Source organism: Trachemys scripta, chromosome 7 (genome assembly GCF_013100865.1).
Source record: "Trachemys scripta elegans isolate TJP31775 chromosome 7, CAS_Tse_1.0, whole genome shotgun sequence".
NCBI classification, from domain to species: Eukaryota; Metazoa; Chordata; order Testudines; family Emydidae; genus Trachemys; species Trachemys scripta.
The window spans coordinates 96353197-96369683 of NC_048304.1; the positions used below are offsets into that span (position 1 = coordinate 96353197).

Here is a 16487-nt window from a genome sequence, read left to right on the forward strand (position 1 = left end):
CCAGACCCTGCGCCCCCGGCTGGGCGCTTCCCCTCCCAGGCTCCAGCTGCGCTGGGGAAGCGCCGGCCGGGGGCGCAGGGTCTTGGGGCTGCCCGGCAAACCCTGAAGCCGGTAGCGCTGGGGCAGCCCTTTCCCCATGGCTGGGAGTGGGAGGGAGGAGGGGGCAGAGTTAGGGCGGGGAAGGGGCGGAGTTGGGGCGGGGCTAGGGGTGGGGAAATGGGCGGGGCTAGGGCCCGTGGAGGGTCCTCTTTTTTTATTTATTAGATATGGTAACCCTAGTTAACATTATACTTTTCTTTGTTATTCTCATATATGTCTTTGTGTCTGCATTGATTAAAAAAAATTAAAATAGAGCAAAGTAGGCCTTTCCAAGGTTAGCCATGAACCTAGGACTCTCTTACACTGTAACCAATTGCAGTGAGACTAAGATATTCTCTGGCTCATGAAGCACTGAAAATATCATTGTAAAAGGAATGACAATGAGCTTCTCTGTTCAGAATACTGCCATCTTAATGTTTCACTTCTACTATATGGGCTCCGTTTGGCTGAATTTATCTCACATTCAGAAAAAGAGATGGAAAATGAGAGCAGCATTAATTTGCACCCATTTTGGGGAAAATCCAGAGACTTGATTTGGTCTTATCCAATTAGATATTTTATATTTCTAGCATTAAAGAATCAGGAGTTCAGTATTTATACTTCTATAAAAGAGGAAAGGAAATGGAAACATTCTTCCCATACATGGAAGTAACAAGCACTATAGCAGGGAAATTCATACAGCGAAACAGAGCTTTCGAAAGGTTTAAAACTCTTTTCTCACGTGCACTCTAATGGGAAATATGTGTAGATGTTCTGTAGCAGTTGCGTAGATATTATGAGCTACTTGTCAAAACAACTAGGAGACCTACATACCAGGGCATTTTCAAATTGCTTTGGCCCTTATTTAATTGACCATAATCTGCATTTTATAGGCAACAGCGATCCAGAGCTATGGAAGAGAGAGATTAATAGATACTTTTCAATCCTATTAGTAGCTGTTTCTATACAGTACAGTAAATTGGCTGGCAGTGGCAAGGCAAAATGTGCGGTTGGGGTTGGGGAGCTGCAGTGTAATTCTTGCTGGACAGAGATATTTGGATTTGTCCCATAATCTGTACAAACAATAATCTCCCATCTGTTCTCCACACTAAAAAGCAAAATAAACCTTGCTCTTATGTTTTGTTGATGATAGAAAGAAACAATTTCTTTAGTGTTCATGCTGGCACCTTAACGGGCCCTACAAATCAAACTACAGTAATTATAGTTTGAATACTTTTTTCTACTGATTTCTGTCCCAAGTTTGTTCTGTTAATTATATAACCAGGTCTTGTTAATTAAAAACATAACCTTTGTGGATACTAACGGTGGGAAAAAGCTCATATAATTTTCCAAAGGCAGGATGTGTATGTGCCATCTTACCATTCTCTTGGACACATAGAAAGAGTTTCTGCTTTATTATTGCTCTTGGTATGTTCTCAGCCTACCTGCCTGATACCTGGATTCAATTCCACCATGGATTATTCTTCTCAGGACTCCAGTTCTTGGATAGCTGCCTTTGCAGCCTAATGAAAATAATGCCTTACTATATATTCTATTCAGCAACATTCTTTTTGTTAAAAACAACAAGGAGTCTGGTGCCACCTTGAAGACTAACACTTCTTGCATCTGAAGAAGTGAGGTTTTTACCCACGAAAGCTTATGCCCAAATAAATCTGTTAGTCTTTAAGGTGCCACCAGACTCCTTGTTGTTTTTGTAGATACAGACTAACACGGCTACCCCTTGATACTTGATTCTTTTTGTTCACCATCTTCCCAGTGGCATAGTATTTCAGGCATTACATTAGCTATAATCAATCATAGTGCTTATGATTTAAAATCAGTTTAAAAGTGTCATTCATGAAAGTATACAAGAGTGGCAGAGTAATGCTGCTGACCCTCACTGAAACCCTTTTTGGCTATTCACTATAACAGCCTTAGACAGACAGGCAATAAGTTCCTTCCTTTCAAAATAGTGAAAATTGTCAGTAAATTCTCTTTCTTCAGCAGCATAAAAATTACCTTGAGTTTGTGAGCGTACCATTACATAACTGGATGAATTCTTCTATTCTCCACTGGCTCATATCCAATAGCAGCTTTTACATGAAATAATATATTCATAATAGCTTATTTAGTGTGGTTGAAATTGTCCCTTCGCATACATATTATAGAAAAAGTGGTCATCTTTCCATTGTTGAGGTGGAAGCAAGCTTCCCATTATAAGCCTGATCTTTTGTCTTCCTCCCTGACTTCACCAATATTAAACCAGTTCAAGTGGAGTACGTGGAATGACTATTTATGTTCTTTCAAACTTTAACTATTCTAGTTTGGGAATCTTGCTTCACTAACAAAGGAAGCAGTGCTATTTAGGTCATTCCTACTGGTGTTAGCACCACAGTATAGATACTTCCTACATCGATGGAATGGGTTTCTCCATCCATGTAGATAATCTACCTTCCTGAATGGCAGTAGGTAGGTCAAAGAATTCTTTCATCAACTGTATCTACTTTGGGGGTTAGGTTGGTGCAACTACAGTGCACAGGGGTGTGATTTTTTCATATCCTTCAGCCACATAGCTAGGTCAATCTAAATTTTAAGCAAAGACCAAAGCCTTCATGTTTACACTGCATGGGTATATTCTATTCCAACTCTACTACTGACCTGCTGTGAAAGTTGCTTAACTTCTCTCTGCCTCATTTTCCCTTTTGGAAACTAGGGATAATAATATTTACCTATTCTTGTTAATATTTCAATGGGGGTAGAGAGATCTATGCAGGTATTTTATACCTCACACTTCTGTTGGAGGTGAAAAAGTGGGGAAAAGTTTCATGGGATGGAGGGAGGGCCATCACATTTTCCCAGTTCAAGCATTGACTTTTGTGTAAAGTATTTTGAGATCCTTGGACATAAATCATAGGTAAGTGTAAAGTAATAATAATAAAAATATATGTATGGCAGGAACTAGAATATAAGCAAATGTTTGATTTAAGCAGTTGCTTAATGGCTTGTCATTATTTATCTTCTCTGCAATGTCCTTGTAATCCAGTGTGGGTTGATTTGAATGATCCATAGAGTTTTCAAGTAATCGCTATGGCCAATAGAAATCTACATGCATGGTGTTTCTACAGAAATTGAGCACTTACAGTACACCTCTACCCCGATATAACGCGACCCGGGGGGGCGGGGCTGTGCACTCCAGCGGATCAAAGCAAATTCGATATAACGCAATTTCACTTATAACATGGTAAGATTTTTTGGCTCCTGAGGACAGCATTATCAGGTTAGAGGTGTAATTACCGCAGAAATCAGTTTTCTCAGTGGATTTTAGGAAATGAAATTAATGGATGATTTCACTATTCTGTTGTTCTGGGAGCATATTTTTGGTGTTCCAGACTATTTGACAGACTCAGTTCTTTTCTTTTCCCCCACCCCTCTCTGTTCAGGTGCAACAAGCTTATCCTGCTACTTCAGATACACCGGAATCAGAAGCTTCATCATTTGTTGCAGGCACGGTCTCCCAGTATGCATGTCAAAGGAGGACCACTTTAAATAACTGCAACAAAAAGTTCACGGTAATAGATTTTCCATGAAACCTACAGCTGAGGACAGTAAACTAAAATAGTTCTTGTGTCAATGTCATCCACATTACAGTTGGCAAATTCACAATGAATTGTGCACCATGAGGAGTGGAATTTACTAACCTGACGAATCTAAAGTTAAATTGATCTTAAGTGTAGGGCTGTCAAATGATTAAAAACATTAATTGCATTTAAAAAAATTAATTGTGATTAATCGTGCTGTTAAACAAAAATAGAATACCATTTATATAAATATTTGGGAAGTATCAGAGGGGTAGCCATGTTAGTCTGTATCCACAAAAACAACGAGGCGTCTGGTGGCACCTTAAAGACTAACAGATTTATTTGGTCATAAGCTTTTGTGGGTAAAAAACCCCGCTGCATCTGAAGAAGTGTTTTTTTTTTTTACCCATGAAAGCTTATTATAAATATTTGTGGATGTTTTTCTACGTTAAAATATATTGATTTCACTTACAACACAGAATACAAAGTATACAGTGCTCACTTTATATTTATTTTTTATTATAAATATTTGCACTGTAAAAATAAAAGAAATAGTATTTTTCAATTCACTTAATACAAGTACTGTAGTGCAATCTCTCTATCATGAAAGTTGAACTTACAAATGTAGTTATGAACAAAAAATAACTGCATTCAAAAATAAAACTATGTAAAACTTTAGAGCCTAGAAGTCCACTCAGTCCTACTTCTTGTTCAGCCAGTCGCTCAGACAAACAAGTTGGTTTACATTTGCAGCAGATAATGTTGCCTGCTTCTTGTTCACAATGTCACCTGAAAGTGAGAACAGCTGTTTGCCTGGCACTGCTGTAGCCAGCGTAGCAAGATATTTACATGCCAGATACTCTAACGATTCATATGTCACTTCATGAGTCAACCACCATTCCAGAGGACACGTGTCCATGCTGATGATGGGTTCTGCTCGATAATGATCCAAAGCAGTGCAAACCCACACACATTCATTTTCATCATCTGAGTCGGATGCCACCAGCAGGTTAATTTTTTTTTTTTTTTTGGTGGTTTGGGTTCCGTAGTTTCCACATCGAGTGTTGCTCATTTAAGACTTCTGAAAACATGCTCCACATCTCATCCCTATCTGATTTTGGAAGGCACTTCAGATTCTTAAATCTTGGGTCAAGTGCTGTAGCTATCTTTAAAAATCTCACATTGGTACCTTCTTTGTGTTTTGTCAAATCTGCAGTGAAAGTGTTCTTAAAATGAACACATGCTGGGTCATCATCCGAGATTGCTATAAAATGAAACATATAGCAGAATGTGGGTAAAACACAGAGCAGGAGACATACAATTCTCCCCCAAGGAGTTCAGTCACAAATTTTATTAACCCATTATTTTTTTAACAAGGGTCATTAGCAGGAAGCATGTGCTCTGGAATGGTGGCCAGAGCATGAAGGGGTATACGAATGTTTAGCATATCTGGCACATAAATACCTTGCAACGTCAGCTACGAAAGTGCCATGCGAATGCCTGTTTTCACTTTCTGGTGACATTGTAAACAAGAAGTGGGCAGCATTATCTCCCGTAAATGTAAACAAACTTGTTTCTCTTAGTGATTGGCTGCACAAGAAGTAGGACTGAGTGGACTTGTATGCTCTAAAGTTTTACATTGTTTTGTTTTTGAGTGCAGTTATGTAACAAAAAAAATCTACATTTGTAAATTCAAATTTCATGATAAAGAGATTGCACTATGGAACTTGTATGAAGTGAATTGAAAAATACTATTTCTTTTGTTTATCATTTTTACATTGCAAATATTTGTAATAAAAATAATATAAAGTGAGTACTGTACCCTTTGTATTCTGTGTTGTAACTGAAATCACTATATTTGAAAATGTAGAAAAACATCCAAAATATTTATTAAATTTCAATTAGTATTCTATTGTTTAACAGTGTGATTAAATCTGTGATTAATCGTGATTAATTTTTGTTAATCACAATTAATTTTTTTGAGTTAATCGCGTGAGTTAACTGATTAATCGACAGCCCTACTTAATTGTAATTATGTCTTTTAAGTGTTGCTATTGAGAAGTTAGCTTGGTGGATATTTAAATGCTGTATTAATAGCTTGCAATTGCTAATTTTAAATATATTACTTTCAATATACTGTTCTTATAATATGTTTAAAAATATCTTTTGACCTTTCATTACAATATCGCATGATAGCATGAGGGCCCAGCTATACGATGAGTTGTTAGAACATTTTATCTAAAATGGATTGATCTTGGCCAATCAGAATGCAAAGATACAGTACAAGTTTGAATTTTTTCCGTTATGCAATTCCATACGCTCAGGTTGTGAAGCTCTTATTTTAATAATAATTTTAGATATGAATAATCATTCAAACATATCTTAATTTATTTAAGCATTTTAGGATAAAAAGAAAATTTTAATTACTTTCTAGTTAAATAGAAAAACTCATCTCAAAAACTGTCATATGCTGTACTTACCTTCTTAATATTATAGATCTGTACACCCTTCCTGTGTACTTTATGTATTTACATATGTGTAACTATAAAACACATCTCTAACTACAGTTCTGTTTATTAATAGTAATACTTGACACGTACAGTGTGTGTGTGTGTGTATATATATATATATAATTTTATTGATAAATTCCAGATTAAAAAAATGTTAAAATGGAGAATATATATTCATAATTTAAGAGTAAAAACACTATAGCGATGTTGTACTTAATCCAAAACCAAGTATTACAAACCCTGGAATGTCGGAGTGGGATATGGTGTGAGTCTTGGCTTTGCATACATGAGCCCGGTGATGACTATTGTTTTTTGCTGTTGGCTTATGCTAGCAGCACACTACTACTTCCTCAGGAGCTGGGTGCGAGCAGGGAAGGAGTTGTGACTCCGAGCGGCATGTGAGGCAAAATGCCTTGTAGGACTTCCCCTGGGCAGTTTAATTACCATCTGTTGTTGAAATCTGTGCCTAAACACACAAAGTATCCCATAGTATGTAGCAGATAGAATACATGAAAGTTTCTTAATTTGCAGAAAACAGGGAAGAAAAAGAAGGGGGAATGTACTTTAAAAACCTATGACTGTTGAATCCATGAAATGAAGTGATTAACACAGACAATCGTGAGAGCTGAGATGGAGTTATAAAAGCTGTATATATACCATAGATTAGTAGAGAGCACCATGATTTCCTTTACTTATTCAAACAACTAAAGGCCTGATCCTGTAACCCTGACTCCATCAGCAGTCCTGTTGTCTAATTGTGTGAATATGGATAATTCAGACAAACAAGGTTGCAGGATCACAGGATAATATGTTTGACCAGAGGCTGTTGTTTAATACATTTTCTTTGCTTCTGTCCTAAACATTAATATTATGACAGAATATAATAGCAAAGTAGTGTTCTAAAATTAATGTATGAATAGCAAGTTACCTTTCTCTCCCCTCAAAAAGTGCACATGGGAAGCTGCATCTTGTTTTTATGTGGTAAATAAATACTGTCATTCGGCTTTGCCTAAGAGGGAGAGTTGATTTGAATATTAATACTGGGCTGCAATAAAACTCAAGACAGACATTTTTCTTAGAGAATAATACAATTTAATTCTTACAGAAGAAGCTAATTAAGTCAGAGGCAAATAGTTCTGTGCTTCTGAGGCTTATTACCAATGTTATTGAATGTTACTCAGCTCTGGCTGTTACTCATGGTAATAAAAATGTGAATGTTTAGTATGGATAAGACTCAGACTTTAAGGCCAGAAGGGATCATCTAGTCTGACCTCCTGCACATTGCATGCCACAGAACCTCACCCATCCAAAGACACTTTATTGTCTGTCTTTCCATTTTGTTAGTGGAAAAAACAATGGTTGTTTAACTTTCTTTTCTGTTCCTTTTGCATGTGATTATTGAACCTAAAGGAATATGTTACAAAAGTTAGCTGTCTCAGTGACTCTAGTAACTTAATAATTTTATTTTTATTATATTTTAAATCAGACTAAACAGGCCCTAGCTTTAATTTTACAATCAACTTCGGGTTCTTGTAGGTGGAAATACATTAAACTAGACATATGCCCCACAACATCCTCTGGCTCCTCAAGACATAACATTTTTAGAAGAAAATCTCCAGATGATGTGTCAAAATAGCAACATAAATTATGCTCTATGTGTACTTAACCAAAAGGAGTAGGTGGCTTGCTCAGAAGAGGAAATATCTCCTGTTCATTTTTGAAAATAATTTGGGGGAGAATCCTATCTAGAACACAGCTAGGATATAAAATACCTTTAGACCCTGCAGCAATCACAATTCACACCCTATTTCTGAAATTGTGCTACTTCCTCTGGCAATATACTTAGTACATGTGATTTCCTTAGTGTAAGTGATTTCCTTTTAGCATTTTGTGTTTTAACATTATACTAAATGCTTTCAGCTGCACAGTCAGTAACCAGAATCAATACAACAGTGCTGATGCTCTTACTGCATTGTCATTCTCTGTCAGCGGTGCCAACCTTGAGTGCCTGTTTGTCCTCTTCTTCCACAACTGCCCTCACACGTTCTTCCATACTATAATGGAACACTGTTGTTATGTCCTTCAAATTTTCCTCAAGATCCACTTCTACTGTTATATCTACAGGAAACCAAGCATCTACTTTTGACTTCTTTGAGAGCAGTTGGTGTTAGGTGATATTTACATTTTTTATTATACATAAATGATTCAGATCCATCTGGTTGAGCTCAGAATCTTATTACTGCTACCCTCATCATCTTCCCCTGCCCCCTTCACTTATTGTCTTAAAATTAGGTTATAAGGTCTTTGGAGGTCTTCCTAGTGTTTGTACAAGGCCTGGTACAATGGGGCCCTGCTCATGGCTGAGGCTTTTGAGTACTATCATGATACAAATAAACAAAATAACAATAATAATCCTGGTTTGTTTACTGTGAATATCAATGAATTATTCTTGGCCATTCAGAATTATGGGGCCTGATAAAATATGACTATTTAGTAAATTCAAAATTACTTGTTAGGATTTATATATAATATATATTTTGCCTGAGTCTTCTAATTGACTCATGATATACGATTTACATTGGTGACAGTGAGAAGAGAATCAGGCCCATAAGAACGGCTATACTGGGTCAGACCAAAGGTCCATCAAGCCCAGTATCCTGTCCTCTGACAGTGGCCAATGGCAGGTGCCACAAAGGGAATGAACAGACAGGTTATTATCAAGTGATTAATGCCCTGTCACCCATTACCAGCTTCTGGCAAACAGAGGCTAGGGACACCATTCCTGCCCACCTTGGCTAATAACCATTGATGGATCTATCTTCCATGAATCTATCTAGCTCCCTTTTGAACCCCATTATAGTATTGGCCTTTACAGCACCCTCTGGCAAGGAGTTCCAGAGGTTGACAGTGGGTTGTGTGAAAAAATACTTTCTTGTGTTTGTTTAAAACCTGCTACCTATTAATTAAATTTGGTGGCTCCTTGTTCTTGTATTATGAAAAGGAGTAAATAACACTCCCTTATTTACTTTCTTTATACCACTCATGCTTTTATAGACCTCTATCATATCCCCACTTAGTTGCCTCTTTTCCAAGCTGAAAAGTCCCAGTCTTATTAATCTCTCCTCATATGGAAGCCATTCTATACCCCTAATTTTTGTTGCCCTTTTCTGAACCTTTTCCAGTTCCAATATGCCCACTGTACTTAAGTTGATTATTCATTATGAATCCTATTTAAATTAACTTGTGTCTATTTTGAATGAAAAAAAAAAACACCAGAGTGGTCATACTGTATCAGACCAATGGTCCATTTAGCTTGGATGGTCCATCTTGCTCAATATCCTGTCTTCAGAGAGTGTCTGGGGCCAGATGCTTCAGAGGGAATGAACAGAACAGGGCAATTTATCAAATGATCCATCCTCTGCTGTCTAGTCCCAGCTTCTGACAGCTGAAGGTTTAGGGACACGGGGAGCATGGGGATACTTAATAGATCCATCTTCGCCACAAGCTATCAAGTCATAGGAGTTGTGGCTAAAGTGATATTTATTTATTGTCCTTAAATAATAATGACTCTTCATAATAGTTGACTCATAAGAATAGTCAAATGATTGTCCTGCTGCCATTTAGTGCAATCTTTCAAAAGATGTTGGTCATTCAACTGAGGTAATGACTTCTTAATCATACACCATACATCTGACTTGAAGGTCCATATCTTTTCAGTGCCCATATCTGGAGTTCCATGCATCAGGGTCATTAAGATGATCTATTACTGTGGTTCATGAGAAACAAAGTTTCCTTTGATGTAAGACCATGTATGTATACCAATAGCATCACTGTAGATGGTGTTGTGAATTTCTGTTCTGTTTAGTTCCTGAACCTTGGTTTTATTTTAATCTAGTCTGGTGGACTGAGAGGAAGAGAGAGGTGAGGGCTATTGTGGAGATTTTACACAGCACCTGTTCATCTAGGAAGAGGAAAGTAGAAGACCCTGTGCCTTCTCATGGGATTTCAATTTTTTTGGTTTTGACTGAAGGATGGATTGTGTTTAAAAACAGCACACTTTAAGAGAAACTATTATTGTGTATTGCTAAAAGAAGAAGGGACTGCTGGGGAACTGCCCTTGAATAAAAGTGAGTCTCTGATTTTAGGCCAGCATAAAGAGCCTGTGCTAGAAGCAAATAGATAAACTCTAATGACTGATGATTGCCAAGAGAACCAGGAGGTGGGTAGGCCATTCTAATACACTGGTTGTAATCCAAAGACTGAAAATTCAGGCAGCAAATAATGCTAGAATTTAGAAATCTAGAGCAAAGTGATATTTAAAACCCAAGAAAGCTGACAGAAGGAGCTGTTTCTAAAAGACTTGAGAAAATATTTAATGGAATTACAGAGCTACTAAGTGGCTACAAATTCTATTCAGTTGTGCTTGTGGTAACAGTCAGTCTGACTATTTGGAGTGGTAGGTACACAGCTGGGGATTTAAAAACTGAATACTGTAGGACAGGAGATAAAAATGAATGTAATGTTTGGCCCAATGAAGTGAGCTCCATCCTGACTGCTAAGTCTCTTCTTCAGGTGGAAAAGCCACCAAGAGTGACACAGTGGTCTCAGGCCAGTCTGTGTCTTGACACAGTGAAATAGGTGATATGTCATTTCTACATTAGAATTTTGAGAAGAATCCAGTTCCATCCTGGCAAAGATTCATAGACCATACAAATTCAAAATGGTCTAAACACCAATGTAACTAAACTACTTTGTCGCTTACAGAGAGGTCATGCATGAGCTTCACACATATTTTACATATAATGCAAAAGAGGACCAACTTGTATTTTTATTAGTTTAAACTAAACTTCAAAGCTTCTCCCCCAATACACCCCCTCCCATACCTTTTCACTTAGCACAGTGAAATTTGTGTGCTTTTGTGTCAGAGCAGAGTTGGTCCTGAAAGCCAAAAGGTGAAATCCACTTGCAGCAACATTCTTTCAGCATCTGAATTTTAGCTATGTCACCAGCATGTGCTAGATAGAGGACTGGGCAAGAAAAGGAAATTTTGCAATGAAAGCATTTCAGAAAGTGAAGAGCTGAAATTTTGCCCAGCTTTCTTTCACATTTAATTAAAGCCTCATCCTCTGGAGAATACCCTGGAGATGATGAAACTCTTAAATCTGTTAGAGATCTCTAGAAATTTGGTTTTCCACTAAACTATTTTTATGTAAACAATTAAGCTGTATTGTTTTTCATCAATAAGCAGGATAGGATACATCAGCCTTTTAAGTTAAGAAGCCCTGAAGAGTTAGAATTGGTCAGTGGCCAGTAACATTTTCCTGATTATATCACTGCACACAGATTTCATCAGTGATGTCCTACTAGGCTGCAAGCTTCTTTTTATTCAATTTAAGAAAATTTAAATCTGTTAATTCAGAACTGTTTCATGTTCCCTCCCGCCACCCCACCTCTGCAGAATATTATCCAATGCACTCTTATGGCATTGAACAGGTAGCTACTATTCTTGGAAATAAGTTGCTTATTTAAAAAGTAGAACAATTTTATAAAAAAAAGTCAAAACTAGTTTAATGTAAAAAGACAGATCTATAATTAATTGCAGTATTTGCAGGCAATATTTTGTACAGATAATAATGCATATTCAACACTAGTTTAATTGTTTATTAAAAAGGGCTTAATGAGCTCTGCAAAGGCAGGAAAACACTGAATAATGCAAACTAGATTGAAAGAAAGTGCTTTGATAATCTTTTCTCCTTGACTGTCAACAACCCCTAACTAAAATGCTACATCTGATTGTCTTCTTAAATAAAGGTAGTGAAACAGCTTTTCCAAGATCTGTCTACCCCAAGCAGTAACTACCTACTTAAAATAGCAGTGCTATTGTATTATATATAGCTACATTTATCATGATAGCTAATGCCAGCTCAACTTGAACTTCTGTGGAAAATGCATCTATTTAAGTGTTCAGGTGAGAGCTTGCTATTTGGATTGAAAAGAAATATCCTTAGCTTGTAAGTCAAATGAGGAAGAAGACTCTTTTAGTCATTGCAATGTGGGCACTCACCTCTAAGTGCCTTATAGTGGCTAGGTGTGGTATTGCAGTTTTTTTTCATACTCCTGGTGTGCCCTGCAGGCTGCCAGCTGACATTGGTAGGTCTTTAGTGGCTTGGCCCTGCAGCCAAGTCACAAAGTCCAAATGAATACATTCCAGGGTAATAGAGTTCAATAAATGAACAGTTCTCTTGCTCTCACTAGGGTCTTCAGCCCCAGCTCTAGGCCCTTTAAATTCAGTCCTTTGTTTGGACTCTCAAATAAGCACTGTCCCCCACTCACTCTTGAGGTTTATGCCACTATGACTAGTAGGGGAACCCAGGCCCACCCACTATGCTTGGTTCCAACCCAGGGACCCTATAAATAGTAACTACACACTGCTTGATTTCAGTTCATTGCTGCTTCCTCCTGGGCCACTTCCTACTTGGCCCCTTTTTGCTTCACCCTTTACCTTAAGGTTAGATTTCTTAGGTCCTCTCTCTGCCTGCAAACCCAGCTTAAGCAAATGCAGCCAGAACCAAACTCGGGTTATCCCTTAAGCTCCTTTGGCCAGAGAGGAGCACCCTTCCCTGCCCCTCCAGTCCCAACCAGGAACTGATCTCTCAGGCCCTGCAGCTCCTTTTTTCTGACCCTGCTGGGTACTGATTGGCTGCTTGAACTGCTGTGAGGACTCTTTAGCCACTCCTTCACTGCTCCTTTCCTGTCACTTTGCTGCTTCATGGGGCAGGTTGTAGTTGGACCATGGGGCCTCCTGTAGGGAGTTGCAATGGCCAGGTACACCCCGTCACAATCGTGTATCGTTATTACATACTGTATAGCAATTATGCAAGCTGTCCCGCCACAACAAGGCACGGACACCAGAGGACAGTTTTATCTTGCTGTTGAGTTCTTCAGTCTTCATGCCAGTGGCTTCCTTTCAGCTTTCATCATTGGCAGTCATAGGGGTCATTGACTCCTGAAGGCCATCACACACAGTAATGGTTGATTTCTCCATCTCTGTTTCCATAACATACTTTGTTTTTTACGGGATGGGGTTGTTAACTCTGTGCCTAACCCCCAACCTGGAGGACGAGGGTGTCTGTTTTGTCTGGCCCCACCCCACAGACCAATCTGGCATGGTTGAACCTAGCAGGAGCAAAAAACCCCCATCGACACAGACTCTGGGGATCATTAGAGCACGCAAGATGCAAACTCAAGATTTATCAGAGCTGCATATTTTCAACACTACTTTATAGTGCAGATTGCTGGGGAATGAGAAAGAATGACATGTCCAAACTGACTTCATTCCATACAAACTGCCTCAGAAAAATCCTCCGTATCTTTTGGCCCAGAACAATCTCAAACCAAGATCTATTGATACAGTGCAGCCAAGAGGATCTGAGCACCATCACTGCCAGGAGGCATTGGAGATGGATTGGCCATGTGCTTCAGATGGAAACTGATTCCATCACCAGAGTAGCAATAAGATGAACACCTTAAATCAAGAGAAAACGAGGCCACCCGAAAATAGGGTGACCAGATGGGATGAAGAAAATATCGGGACACATGGGGGGGGAGAAGAGGTCCCGCTGGCAGAGCAAGGGAAAAAAAAAAAAAAAAGCAGAGTCCCGGAGTACCACCAGCAGAGGAAAAACACCGCCGGCGGAACAAAACAAAACAAAAACAGGAGTGTGAAATATCGGGACAAATTGCGTTCTGACCAAACATCGGTCGGGACGTGGGACAAATGCCTAAAAATTGGGACAGTCCTGATTTTTTCAGAACTTCTGGTCACCCTACCCGAAAACAAGATGGCGAAGAGCTATGGAAGCCGAGCTGAAAAACCTGGGGCACACCTGGGGAACCATTGAAAAACTTGCCAGAAACGGACAGGAGTGGAGGAGCTTTGTCACTGCCCTAAACGCCAGAGGCGTAATAGGAACGTGATGATGATGATAGCAATTACCTGCTGAAATTGTTTTCTACATATATCTCTGTCTGTCTAGTTTACCTTCACAAGCAGGCAGGAAGCCAGACCTTTAGGTTCTGTTCTCTGTGTAAACCTGCTGGGGCCAACCATCCACAAAAGAAAAGTCTCTCGCCAGCTGAGGCTTCCTGTAAACTTTATTCTGGAGTGTTAAAGTGCACAGGCTGAGAGTAACAAAGTGTGGATGGGGCAGAGGCCTGATAATGTCATCATAATCTGGACCATAATCTCTTACTCCCAAACTGCCCTTGCTGGAGTGGTGGCTGTCATTCTGGTAAAGAACTGGAGAAAGAATCCCTTTCTTTTAACACCGAACAAGCAATTTTACTAGAACAAGGAAACCTGTTTGGTCCCCAAAGATACTCTGCCTCTTTCTGTATCACTGCAGACTTTTCTCTGGTCCTTTTTCCTTTGCTTTTTGTTAGTTTTGTTGTTGTTGTTTTGTTTGTTTGTTTTTTTACTATTTATATGTTTCCAAATACTGCACATTCCACGGGCTGTCCAGTAGAATTATGGAATTATGCAATTTTTATACCTTGTCAAAGCTGCAAGACCAGGCAATACAAACCCAGACAATACTATATAGACATAATATATGAGGGTTTGTGTAAAAATAATAAAATAGAAGACATACATGAATAAGGAGAAGAGAAAAGGAGAGAATTGTGGAGGGGGAGGGAAGGGGCTAGGTGGAATGGAGCTCTGGCATTCTTTGAGCCCATCTCAACATCTTTACCCAAATATATCTAGAAATGGGATCCCAATTTCTTCAAATTCATATAATTGCTATCTACAGTGATAAGATATTATTTCCTTGATGGCTAATTCAGACAGATCTGAATTCATTGCCCTATTCTGAGCATAACCCCACTCTTCCATTTTTATAAGATCACGTTTGTTGATCATTGCAGCCTTTGAGAACGAACATCTTTATGGGGGAGTTACACCCATCTTAACAGCTAAATAATTTCCTAGCATATTATTTTTGGCTCCGGATCGACTGCTGAAGCTGAGCGCTATTTTAACTTTTGTGTCTGCATCTTTCCACAGTTGCCTGACTGTTGGACAGTCCCATTTGGACAGCACTTCAGGGATTAATCTGGAAGCAGTGCTATCTACATCACTGCCGGGTTACCTGTAATAAAACACTGAAATCCCACTTGCCTCTGTGTTTTCCTTGCCCCTGCCTGATTCCCAACATGACAATTCCAGTGTTGCCAATTCTTGTGATTTTTTATTGTGAGTTTCATGATACTTGTTGTTTTTCTTAAAGCCCTGGTCCTTCAATGAAGTGATTACATGATACTCTCAGCTTTCATTAAAAATAAAATAGTAGGATTTTAGTAGAGCTGGCTGTAGGATAGGTTATTTTATTAATGGAAATTTTTGACTTTTTGTCAAAACAAGAAAACACTCTCCACAAAAATTTTCATTTAGTCAAAAACTCAATTTTCTTCTGAAAAACTGTTTTGATAGAATTTTTTCTACTAGCTCTAGTTCTTAGCTCTCATGGGTGAGGAAAAAGACTGAAAATGTGAAATGAGCGTATCCTAAAGAGGGCAAATTAAAAAAAAAAAGAAGCACAAATGTATTTTTTTAATCTAATGATTTTTAAGCCAATTTCATAATTTTCTGGGGCCCGAGGCATGAGTATTGAATGGTTGGGGGTGGCAATACTGTAATATCCCGCCTGACAGTGGCTAGTTTCCCAACCAGTGCAACCCTCAGATTTAAGTTCCATTCTTGGCCAGCTGCTGTGTTTGTGGGGAAAAGGGCAAGATTCTGCCCTAGGTGACAGACAGAGAGACTGTCTTAAATCTAAGTTACTTTACCGAACCCCTTCCACTTTCTGCCCCAAAAGGTGATAATTCCACTATTGTTTAGTGTGTTAATTCTGAGTTTAATGTTGATTTTTGTGTGTGCTTAGTTTACCACTTTGTTTTGTAGTTTAAACCAAGTAAGAAAAAGTATTGGCAGAAACTCTTTTGACCTCATTCATAACACGGTCCCTGCTATAGAAACTCCACCCAGAGAGAGGTTGCAATGGCGTAATACCCCTATTTCATGTCCTTCTTCCACGCAAGGACTTGCAGGCAGCTAGCAAAACTGTAAAATGGTTATGGTTGGCTGGCAAGAGGTTTGGCTAAGGATGCACTGATTCAGTGGCCTGCCACAAAGCTCCCAGAAGAGGTTAAAACTCTTTTCTCTTGGTGCGAAACTAGAAACTAGTGGTGGAAACTAGAGCTGGTTGGGAACTTTAAACAAAACTATTTTGTTGAGAACTGTTGATTCATCGAAACCACT

General features: G+C 38.7%; 1 protein-coding gene across 1 annotated transcript in view; it reads left to right on the plus strand.

Annotated features, from left to right (window-relative positions):
• The window catches only part of DNTT (DNA nucleotidylexotransferase), a 152884-nt gene that overhangs the window by 23571 nt on the left and 112826 nt on the right, over window positions 1-16487 (plus strand). The window contains exon 4 of the mRNA XM_034776862.1: window positions 3519-3647. Coding sequence (XP_034632753.1) covers window positions 3519-3647 — 129 coding nt within the window. The remainder of the gene's footprint in view (window positions 1-3518; window positions 3648-16487) is intronic.